General features: G+C 36.6%; 1 protein-coding gene across 1 annotated transcript in view; it reads right to left on the bottom strand.

The window, feature by feature from the left end:
* The window catches only part of LOC123880529 (protein scabrous-like), a 27,271-nt gene extending 14,714 nt beyond the window's left edge, over nucleotides 1–12,557 (bottom strand). The window contains exons 1-2 of the mRNA XM_045928681.1: nucleotides 12,295–12,557; nucleotides 324–489 (exon numbers count right to left, since the gene is read on the bottom strand). Of these exons, the coding sequence (XP_045784637.1) occupies nucleotides 324–489; nucleotides 12,295–12,461 (333 nt within the window). The 5' untranslated portion in view covers nucleotides 12,462–12,557. The remainder of the gene's footprint in view (nucleotides 1–323; nucleotides 490–12,294) is intronic.

Here is a 12,557-nt window from a genome sequence, read left to right as displayed (position 1 = left end):
TGCCGCGCACCAAATATCATTCGGTGAATTGATTCTGCTTTATGCACATACTTACGTTCAGCATAAAGAGGTAGTTTTAGAACTTAAATTTTAGCAAATAGTATAGTTCCATATTGTAATAATTCCTACGGGATGTCCATAAGAGAATCAACAGTACTTCAATATGGATTATGCGTATTTGTCGAAGGAACTGGGAGCAGTTCGGGCATTTGGACGCGGGTCTCTTTCATAGAGCTCTTAATCTAGTCCAGGTAATCGACTAGTTGTGCTCGAGGTTATCAAAGCATATAAAAGTATCTAAAATATTATAAAGAGAAACGTACCTCATTCCGGATGGTGTGTAGCTGTCGAAGGAGCTGGGAGCTGTTGATGCTGCGGCCCAGTTCGCGCATTTCGACGCGAATTTCCTTCATAGAGGTCTTAGCCCACTCCAGAGTAACCTTCTCGTTGCGCTCGTGGTTATCCGTGCATCTCGGTACGGAGTTCTGCCTGTAAAGACACGCCTGTTATAACTAAGCTCTTTGACTACCTCCTCGGAGCACGTGAACGCTGTGGTTTTTTGGTTGTCTGTCTGTCTGTCTGTGTGTCTGTCTGTCTGTCAAGAAACCTATAGGGTACTTCCCGTTGACCTAGAATCATGAAAGGTTGGTAGGTAGGTCTTATAGCACAAGTACAGGAATAAATCTGAAAACCGCGAATTTGTGGTTACATCATTAAAAAAATTAAAATGTGTTTCAATTTTCATAGTAAGATAACTATATCAAGTGGGGTATCATATGAAAGGGTTTTACCTGTACATACTAAAACAGATTTTTATTTATTTTTATGTATAACAGTTTTTGATTTATCGTGCAAAATGTTGGAAAAAATACCCGAGTACGGAACCCTCAGTGCGCGAGTCTGACTCGCACTTGGCCGGTTTTTTTTAAAACTATATAGCCTTGTGTTTGACTGCAATCACACCAAACTGTAAATGATGGTGCAGTTCAAAGAGGAGCGCACCAGCTGAGGAGCAGCCTATTCAGCACTCACTTTTTTTTAAGCTAGCAATGTTATAGTTAAAGAAGAAAATGGAACACGGAAGGGCATTTCATGTTCATTAGCAGTGCATAATAAACGCTTAGATAATAAGAATAGCGACGTTATTAGTTATTACTTCATGAGTCTCATTTTTGCGTTCTTTGAGAAGTTATTAAAATGTTCTATACCTACAATGTCGTTTTATACAACATGGAAACTTAATATTTAACTGAAGTTTTCAGTCTGGTACATTCATTTCTTACTAATGATTATAACAATTATTTCCTTTCCTTTGTATAATTTCTTTTGAGAATAAAATTCTTTAACCACATTATTTCTATATTCTACATACGAATAACGAAAATTAAGAACAAGACTGTCTGTGATATCTAAATAATTATTATATAATAAGCTCATAAATTAGATTTAATAATATAGCAATACAATATCACTTACAGTGTGACTAACAGTGAAGGAAAATCTTATGAAGAAACCTACATGCCTGGAAAGTTTTCCATAATGTTCTCAAAAGTGAGTGTAGTCTGCCAAATGCCAATCTGCACTTGCCTGAGAGGAGACTAGTTCCTAGTAATGGCTCGGCGATGGGTCGAATTAATGAATGATAAATGAACCTCATATAATGGTTAGGTACCTAGACATTATAAAAATCTATTTTTTAACCCCCGACCCAAAAAGAGGAGTGTTATAAGTTTGACGAGTGTATCTGTGTATCTGTCTGTGGTATCGTAGCTCCTAAAGTAATGAACCGATTTTAACTCAGTTTTTTTGTTTGAAAGGTGGCTTGATCTAGAGTGTTCTTAGCTATAATTCAAGAAAATCGGTTCAGCCGTTTGAAAGTTATCAGCTCTTTTCTAGTTACTGTAACCTTCACTTGTCGGGGGTGTTATAAATTTTTTATTTACACTTTTAACTATGCTTACCTGCCTCTATGTTTGTCCGGACTTTAAAAATTTCGTGGCAGATAGACTTAACAAGAAGCTATCCTAGACTACTTTTGATTTTGGAAAAATTATATTATAACAACCTCTACCGGTTTTATAAAATTTCGAATATTTAAAATGGATCTGGTAATTTTATTTAATGTATGTACTAATGTAGGTACCATTATCTATAATCCTATGCTTTTATGGATAATCCGCTTTAAAACTACGGGCAGGCGCTTACAGGCAGAGTGGGGTAGGACAGAACTTTTTTTATTAACAACTCAAACAGATTTTTATAGATTGATTGATTGAACACAAAATAAAAAAGACTTATAGAAAAGGCAGTGCGTGGGTACATCTTATGTTCCTACACACGCTATGCAATAAAATATTAAATATAGCTTTTTATTTATTATTATTGACATAAAAAATATACAGAGAGTTTTTGTTACATTCAGCGCCACAAAAACCACAGTTGGTTTTACCGGGCACTGAGTTTATTTATAAAAGCAAAAAAAAAAAGCTTAGATTGAGTTTTTATCGAAAAAGATACCGCGCGCCGGCTCTGCCGATGTGCGTTGCGCCTTACAATACAAAATCCCGACGACAGTGATAGGACAGGACAGTGATATGGATATACAAATTGCAAAGTACGTTGCCATGGTATCCTCAAATAAAACATAGTATGTAGATGCAAAGTGTGTCAATTGAATCACTGGCACTGAGCGAACATGATGTGATATGCTACGCCAGGCGCGCTGACCGTATCTCCCTTGCATCCCTTCCACTTCCCCTAACCATTACCGCTTTATAATAAAGGGCTACGTTATGCTCTCTATGGTTCCGTACCCAAAGGGTGCCAACGGAACCCTATTACTAAACCTCCGCTGTCCGTCCGTTTGTACGTCCGTCCTCTGTCTGTAAGCGGGCTGTATCTCATGAATCGTAATAGGTAGCAAGTTGAAATTTTCACGAAATGCGTATTTCTATTGCCACTATAACAACAAATAATAAAAATATCAAAACGGCCGCCATTTATTTAAAAAAAAAAACTTTATAAAGTGTTATTTCATGTACGATGGCACGGAACCCTTCGTGTGCGAGTCCCACTCGAACTTGGGCGATTTTTTAAATCATATTGTATGTTCACGGAAATTCATTTGTAAACGACACTCGTAAATAAACTTACTGAGTCTAGTTTTGATATTATAAAGAGGTGAAGTGTTTAAGTTTGGACGTAGGTGGTAATCTCAGGATTCTAAATATTCTTTTACTCTTGATTTAAATTCTTTACGGATTTTAAAACGCACAGCAACTCGCCGCACTGCAGTGCGCGCTCTCTCTTAATCAATCACAATCCGGTGCGGAATTAATTCTGGAGTGTGCGCGCTTCTATATAAGTACCTAGTTCTGTAGTTCACAGAATTTTGCGAGAAAAAAATGTCTATCGGTCATCAATGATAATAATAATAAAATTAACTACAGTTTAAACTACGCAACATTAGCTAAGTATAACTTGTGAGGTAAGAACGTAATACTACAAGTCATCAAAGAACTACAATTATTACGAATTCAAAGATACGTAGGTACATACACAAAAAATATGATGAATTCTAATTAATTTTATTCTTTTCATTAGCCTTATCTCAGTTTGTCGAAAGTTATGGTGATACGCGAGACGGTCGAATTGATCGCTTGCCATATGTTGTCATAAAAAACGCACCACCTGTCCTTTCGGTTGGGCGTTAGAATTTTTTAACTCTCTCGTGATCTAAATACGTTCTTATGTAAGTTCAACTATTAACTGACCAGTTTCGAAATTATTAACAATCCGTTTATAACGAAAATTTTGTTTATAATGAAACACTACTGAACTGGTGACATTAGATAAAGGGAAATTATTTTGGGAAAATGGGTAGCTTTATATATTCCATTTTATACAATTGAGCTTTGTGAATTCATGAAAAAAAATTATGTTAATTCTCTGGTATAGTTATTATGTTAATGAATAACATAATAACTATACCAGAAAGAAATCTTAGAACCCCGACACTACGCAGTCTTGCCTGTCCTAACCCTAGAATTTTTGTGAAGCGCGAAGCCTAGCTCGCGAAGGACGTCCTGAATGCCTTGAGCTTACGAGGCCGAGTGGAGCAAAGAGGGACCTCCGTAGAGAAACGAAGGTCGAGGTGAGCTGAATGAAGAGGTGACGAAGTGAGTCTTATGGCATAGCCCATTTACTATGGTAGAAATCTTCCCGCAAATCCTAACAACAACTGTGCAAAGTTCCATGGTGTAGGATTCGGAAGAGACATTCATTTTTATATTTATAGATTTTAATATACTGCTTATATTATACTAGCCTCCTAAGATGAGGGCACACCAAGATTATAGTCTCTATGGTGTAATTAAGACTACACTACACTGGTTTCTATACCTACTAATACCTACTAATTATAGCACGTGTGTTAATAAGAAAATATTACAATAAAACTTAAATCTGGCCACATAATAAGTAATAATAATAATTACCATAATATTATGCTTATTTCTCATTATTATGTAATGAACTGCGGCAAAGGTAATTGTTGAAAAGACAAGAAATTAAGGTCCAATCTTGGTAGGTATTTGCTTAGTTCTAAGTACCATCGTATTATTTAATTCAAAATTTGCCACCGCCGTATTAGGGATGATGACTACTTGATCGAAAGTGTTCTTAGCTATAATCCAAGAAAATCGGTTCAGCCGTTTGAAAGTTATCTGCTCTTTTCCAGTTACTAACCTTCACTTGTCGGGGGTGTTATAAATTTTTAATTTACACTTGATAATTTAATTGATAATTTAAAATGATTAGCAAACTTAAAACTACCAGCGAATGTGGATTTTACGAATTTTGGAGCCTCTATTTAATAATTACCAAGAAATAATTTATTTTTGACCTAGGCATCATCCCCATTATGTATGGAACTTCCGGATGTGGGCTGGCGGCACATTATTTCCGCTTAGAATATAAATAAACATAAACAGCCAGATGTTCACCCCCATCGCAGCATTTAAAAAAGTACCCCTACGTAAATAAATAGTCGGGGATCCTTATACGAAAAATAATAATAAATACACTGGTGGCACGGATAAGTTAAATATTTTTAACCCCCGACCCACAAAGAGGGGTGTTGTAAGTTTGACGTGTGTATCTGTGTATCTGTCTGTGGCATCGTAGCTCCTAAACTAATGAACCGATTTTAATTTAGTTTTTTTTCGTTTAAAAAAGTTTTCAGAAATTTTTGATTTCTAGCTAGCCGGCATCCCAGTTAATAATAATTATTATGAGCACTATAAATAAAAATAATCCTTGGGTTCCAAAACTCTACCAGTTTCATATTCCTACTTTTTATCTTGACTAAATAGGCTATGGTAAATTTTTCAAAAAAATCTCTATATACCTATATAATAATAATAATAAATATCTACAGTTATTTATTGATTTTGTTGTTGATGTTATTTTATTTTATGTTGTTTCTGTTATTTTTTCTGTGTTTCTGTTATTTTTTCTATGTTTCTGTTATTTTTTCTGTGTTTCTGTTATTGTTTCTGTTGTTTCTGTTATTTTTTCTGTGTTTCTGTTATTTTTTCTGTTGTTTCTGTTATTTTTTCTGTGTTTCTGTTATTTTTTCTGTTATTTTTGTTATTTTATTGTTTATTGTTTAAAAATAGGATAAAATGGGAAAAATAAATAAATGAGAGAAATAAAATATCTACTACCTATACTTATTACAGATTGTTATAATTAATATAACTCGTATTAAATATTTTTATTCTTGTTTTTGATTCTATTTAGTTAGTTTCGAAGAATACTGATTCATTATTGATATTACAAAGTAATTAGGTAAGTAACCAGTTTACAAGTGTGAAACAAGAATGACCTTTTTAACACCATAATGGCTTTTTGGTCCTGTACGAGAGCAATATGTAGGCAAAGCTATAACAATATTTTATATAAGTAATATATTATATGGGTACGGGTACCTACATACACTCCGGGCAGGTGTGTCCGTTAAAAATAAGTTACGAATATGCCTATGCTATACATATTAAAGCTAAGACGCAAAGTACCAATGCTAAAGTGGCTTTGAGATGCCGGTTTGGCTCCTAGTAGAAAATAACGTGACGAAAATTGACCAACAAAACTTAAGAAAACAGCTGGCATCGATACATTCCAAGCATGCAAACCTATTTTGTATTCATTTCATTTTTGCAATTTAATAAAACTTGTTAAACCAGACGCTCAGGCTCACGATCTTGTAAAGGGGATTAAAAGTGGGAAAGTGGACGATGTGCTTGTATCTCAGCCGAACATTAATGTATGCACATTGCACGCGCACTGATCATTACTTGCACATCGTCTAAAGCCAGTTCTTAAGTCGACGCATTCACGGAGCAGGTGTTCAAAAATGCCGATGCCGCATGGTTTACGATCAAGTTTCGATCAATTTAACCGCTAGATGCCTCTGGTTTTACAATAATGTAAGGTGTATTAATTTTAATATTTTACTTGCTAGGTAGGTAGGTATATATTACCGATCTTGTATAATAATTTAATTATACTGTCGTCATTTTTAACATATTACATGGGAAAGGTGTACGAGATGATCCATCGGGATAAGATGATCATCTTCAATTACGGTGAACCCATGAGGTAGTAAAATATAATTCCCGCTAGCCCACACTACATCAGTTAATAGTGCATAAATGATGACATGAGTTGCTAATGAACTTTTACAACAAGTGTAAATTAAAAATTTATAACACCCCCGACAAGTGAAGGTTACAGTAACTAGAAAAGAGCTGATAACTCTCAAACGGCTGAACCGATTTTCTTGGATTATAGCTAAGAACACTCTCGATCAAGCCACCTTTCAAACAAAAAAATCTAAATTAAAATCGGTTCATTAGTTTAGGAGCTACGATGCCACAGACAGATACACAGATACACAGAAACACAGATACACAGAAACACAGATACACAGATACACACGTCAAACTTATAACACCCCTCTTTTTGGGTCGGGGGTTAAAAATACGTCAGCAAATCACTTGCATTCAGTGTCCTAGCCTCCCTTGCCCCAGAACTCGTATATCGAGGTGTCCAAAATTATTCTTTGGCAGGTGTTTTAAAAAGTAAAATATTATAATGTACAACTTTTGAAATGCACAGTATCAAAATACCAAGAAAGTAAACGCTTTCACATCTGTTTGAATTGTAAATCCTTTAAAGGACGTACTTCCTCCCTTAAGGTGAACGCACATCTAAACGCGCCGCCAGACCCGCAAGCGCAGCAGTAATCGCATTATTATATCAATCGTGCACGTGTCTACCCCAAACGAGCCATATTTAGTAAAAATACTGTAGATATAAGGCCTTATACTTACAATACCATATACCTTATACCGTCTACGGTATAGGTATACGGATTTCACCCGTGCGCACGTATGACGTCGTAGATTTGCGTTTGATGCGTATAATGCGGTGAGGGCTACAATGTGTACAGCGGAGTGATTCGCAAACTCAGTGTTCAACAATGAATGACAGCCATCGAGCTAATTTGACATTTATTTTTATTTTATTGAAGTTTTTCTAAGACAAAATTATCATAATATCACTCAGTGAAACAGCAATGCAGAACCAACTGTCACAAATGAGATCGGTGGCTATTGTTCAGTGGCGATCACCAAGAGTGGATACAATGGGGATGATGCCTAGGTCAAAAATAAATTATTTCTTAGTAATTATTAAATAGAGGGTCTTCTAAAATTCGTGGAATCCACATTCGCTGGTAGTTTTAAGTTTGCTAATAATTTTAAACTATCTATTAAACTAAAAAAGTACGTCAATTTACGTCAAATGTTATGACGTCACATGTGTGTATTTCATACTAAGTAAGCGTTTTGACATTTGATAAAAAGTCGCTGATTTGACTAGTAGTCATCATCCTTATTCCGATTCTTCACTGTACATTCAGCGCGTACGGCGCGTACTGCGCAAGAACATGAGAAGATGCGATGATTGCGGCGCTTGCGACTCCTGCGGCACGTCTGTGTGCGTTCATCTTTAAGGGACCATCTCGTACACATTATCCCTACCTACTACTTCGATTGATTCATCTCGTCATGCAAAAATAAAGGTCAGCGTTCTGTAACCTCGGAATCGAGTTACCAATCTAGTTATCGAGAGCAGCACAGTTTGTATTTTCCGTCACCTGAAAAATTGATGCCGTTAGTTGCGGCGTACCTACTATTTACTAAACGTCAAAATTGGTTAAACGGGTGGGCCCTGAAAAGTAGACAGACAGAAACATTTTCGAATTTATAATTTTATAAGTATGGATAATATTATAAGTAGGTACTAGTTATGTAGCTAGCTTTAAAGGCAAGAAAATATTTTTGATTAGGTAGGCAATCGTCAGTGATTAATAATTTTGAACGTGTTTTATAATAATTCTTTCAAAACCAAGTGGATCAGATGGCCTGGTTCGCAATAAGAGACCCTCATGATTGGAATTGATCATCGAAGGGCCCTTAATGTTCAACTTGTATATTATGACACGTTTGCTTGATTTAAGGAGCCCTTATCCCACAATTTGTAGGGTCATTAATACATATTCAAAAGTTTAAACCCAGTTTTGTGTACAAATTTTGCACTGAAATTGAGATTAACATGTCCGAGACTACCTATCTTCATGGGGACTACAGTATTATTTTATGTTACACATATTACATATCTATTTACTAGTGCCACCATATCAACACTGACCCTCCCAATCTTTCACTTTATAAGAGGTATAAGTGGTATAAGGTAAGGCAGTTTTTTTTTTTTGTAGATAAGGTGATTTTAATCCAGGGTCCAGAGATGAAGACTAGATCAAGGTTTGCACGACTTTTGGTTGACGCACTACTAACGTAGAACGCGCTTGCCTAGATAAGATGCTAGGTAATATTATGTACCTACCCAATCTATCATTTTATAAGAAGTACCTAAACGTATGGCAATTTTCTGGACTTTACCGGTAGATAAGGTAATTTCAATCCCGGGATGAAGACCAGATGCTCCTGGTGGTGCATACTAAGGTAGAACACGCTTGCCTAAATCATTTATGCATTCGGCGTAAATATATCATATCCATGGTGTATTATAACATGGCTAGGTATATGAATTTTGGAAATGCCCTATCCGGGAATCGAACCTTCAAACTTGCTTGCCTCATAATTGATCAGTCAGAGGTATTAAAAAATATGAAAGATCATTAAAAATTGATGTCTATCAGATGACCTAGTTTCGTAGTGAGGCGCTACGCCACTTTATAGTTGAACTTCAGTGACGTTCAATGGAACTTCATTGTTAAACTTGTACTCTCACATAATGTTAGGTTTGCAGTTTTCCTGAAAGCTTGTCGTATCTCCCATACTACTTTAAAAAGCTTCATTGAAACAGGGGCCCTAGTACCAAGTTGTGATATAATTATGCTATCCCATCAAAATGTCTTCTCATTCAAAATTCCTCAATGCTTGGAGACGAAAGTCCCCGAAGAGAAGATTGTAAATGATTTTGAATGATTTGAGTGAAGTTCAAGTGAGATCCGAGACATGGGGTCTCAAATTAAGAAAGCTTTGAGTCACTCAGCGGGTCATGGAAAGAGATATGCTTAGAGTTTCTCTACGTTGGAGAACCAGAGTAACCGACATAGTTCAAAGGGTTGCAAAGCTCAAGTGTCAATGGCATGAAATTCGCAAAGCCGATGGACGTTGGGGTCCCAAAGAGGGTTGGGGTCAAATGGCGTCTTAGCACCGAAAAGTGCAGCGTTGAGAGATCTCCCACTAGGTAGACAGATGACATCAAACGAGTTGCAGGACTCGCAGGCAGCCGCTGGATCCAGGCGACGCAAGACCGTGGCGTGTGGAAGTCCCTACAAGTCATCGTCAAGATCTGCATCCGTACGTAGTTGAAATTCCTCGGACACTCTTCCAGCATCAGTTTTCTCCTCCATTTTCAATATATTCAAATTCAAATTCAAATTATTTTTATTCAATTAAACTTTTACAAGTGCTTTTGAATCGTCAAAACAATCTACCACTGGTTCGGAATGCTGTTCCTACCGAGAAGAACCAGCAAGAAACTCGGCGGTTGCTCTTTTCAAATGTACAATATGTTGAAGGTACTAGAGTTAATAGGCAACGTCTAGGCAAGCACGCTCCATCTTAGGCTGCATCATCACTTGCTAGCAGGTCTGATTGCAGTCAAGCGCTAGTCTATAAATTAAAAAAAGAAAAGAGACCTATCCAGTCCAGTAGCCCCGCTGTGGACGTCTAAGTATGATGATGATCTCGTCTCATGAGGAAATCGAAAAAGTAGAAAGTGCGCGTGTTTTTTGTACACGTATTTGTGCTCTACGCTTACCTAACTTGTCAGTCGGAGTCCCTATGATATTGACCAAAATTCGGTCAGAAGAAACATACATTCTGCATTAACTTTTTCTCTCTTTCTCTTCTTCTTTCTTTTTTTTGCGTCGTCCTCATTGCCGAGGGTTGTGCCCCCTTTTCATTAACTTCATAAAGGTAGGAATTTACTTGGAAGTTGGAACGATAATTGCGCTTCTTTTCTGAATCAAATTAACTTTCCCACAACTAGTCAAAATATACAGGGTGAAGGATAAATCATGAGAATTTTACTCTCACACGTCACATTTCCTCCGCGTTGTCCTCTTAACGTGGCCTATGGGAATAGAATTATACTGCGCGGATAAAACGCGGAAGAGAATTTCCGCTTTTTCACTGAATTGCTCCTGACCTTAAATACGCTCATAAGTTCCACAAATAATTATTAAGAAAAGTTATACGACGTTTGCAATTTAATAATTACCAAATTCGGGCAATTCGTGCTAAGGGCATCTACGCCGAGCCCTAATTATGGTCTATATCTACTCCATACGAGCGGACTGCATTTGGACTACAAACTGACTGTAAAATCGCAGTAGGCAGTTGCCATGCAGTTGTTTCAACTGCATTAATCATCATCATGATCAACCCATCACCGGCTCACTACAGGTTTTCTCTCAGAATAAGGGGTTTGGCCACTGGCAGACTTGACACACCTTTGAAAACATTATGGAGAACTCTTAGGTGTGCAGGTTCCCTCTCGATGTTTTCCTTCGCCGTTAAATCAAGTGATATTCAATTCACTAAAAACGCACATATGTCCAAAAAGTTAGAGGTCATACCCGGGATCGAACCCCCGACCTCCGATTACGAGACGAACTCTTAAGCACTTAGCTATCACAGCTTATTACTGCAAGATTTGCTGCCTTAACCCAACTGGCGGTCCAAATGTGGTTCGTCTGTCCAGATTCTTAGTTTAACAATTATTTGAAACGATAGCCAAAATATATACATATGTATACACCTTTGAATATATCTATTTATAACTTTTTCTACGCTGTTAAAATAAAATTATAAGTTAAATAGTGATGAATTTGGTTCGTAAGATAAAACTTCACCTGCTACTAAATGATGCTGCGAAGGAAATAATTTATGGCCCTTTTAGGGTTCCGTATATATACCTGTAAATTCTCTTTAAAATTGTCAAACCTTCAAAGCTTCAAACCGTCAAACCTTCAATACACGATGCATAAAAATAAACCGCACAAGTGCTTCAACTTGCATTATTTACCGACAGTGCGAGCTTGCACGCACGTGAAAACTGAAAACCCATACATTTTCTTCCCGCGTAAGCATCTAACCAGCGCAATTCATAATATATTACATGTATATGCATCGTTGTACACAAGGTATAAACATCGTTTTTGAAAGTCACGTAATAAGTGGCTTTAAGTATATATATCTCATCTAATTACTAATTAAACATATTTGCTTTTTTTAAACCGATAAATTTAAGTAAGTCGAAAACAGCTTCGGCACTAAAATACCTTTTAGTGGCAGTTTTTTAAACATACCGGATCATACATGCCCATTTTATGAAAAGTCGTTGAACATTAATCGCAATGCAAATTTTAATTTTTGAACGACTCCTTTTTCCTAAATTCAAACTTAACGGTAAATTATTTTCGATACCTACATTTCTATATCTGTATAAGCAATATTAGTAGTAATATTTTACAATTAAATACATAATTAATAAATCTTAGTTAAAACATTTAAAAAAAATTCGCTGGAGCGGGAGGTCCTGAATTTTTTCATTTACATTCGCATTTGCTTAGTAAAAAAGTTATAGAAGAAATATAGAAAAGAATAAAGAGAGATTTCTTAACTAAAAACTTACTTGAGTTCATCAATTTCTTTCTTGAGGCGGGAAGTATCAGCTAGGTGCATCGTTTTCAGCAACTCGAATTGTTCGGTCAATGCGGCCAACTCTTGCTTGAACGTGGTTTCCCGCGCATTTGCAGTCCATATACAAATAAAAAGAGCACACACGTGTACGCACTTCATTTTCACGGCGGTAAGTTTCAACTCGGATGATACGAGGAATTCGCGAGTGAGCGTCTATATCGCTCGACGGTCCCGACAGGAATGAGCCGCGGGCCG

This window comes from Maniola jurtina, chromosome Z (genome assembly GCF_905333055.1).
Source record: "Maniola jurtina chromosome Z, ilManJurt1.1, whole genome shotgun sequence".
In the NCBI taxonomy this organism is placed as follows: domain Eukaryota; kingdom Metazoa; phylum Arthropoda; class Insecta; order Lepidoptera; family Nymphalidae; genus Maniola; species Maniola jurtina.
The sequence above is the reverse complement of the archived record's forward strand: the minus strand, read 5'-3'. Positions and strand labels throughout refer to the sequence as shown.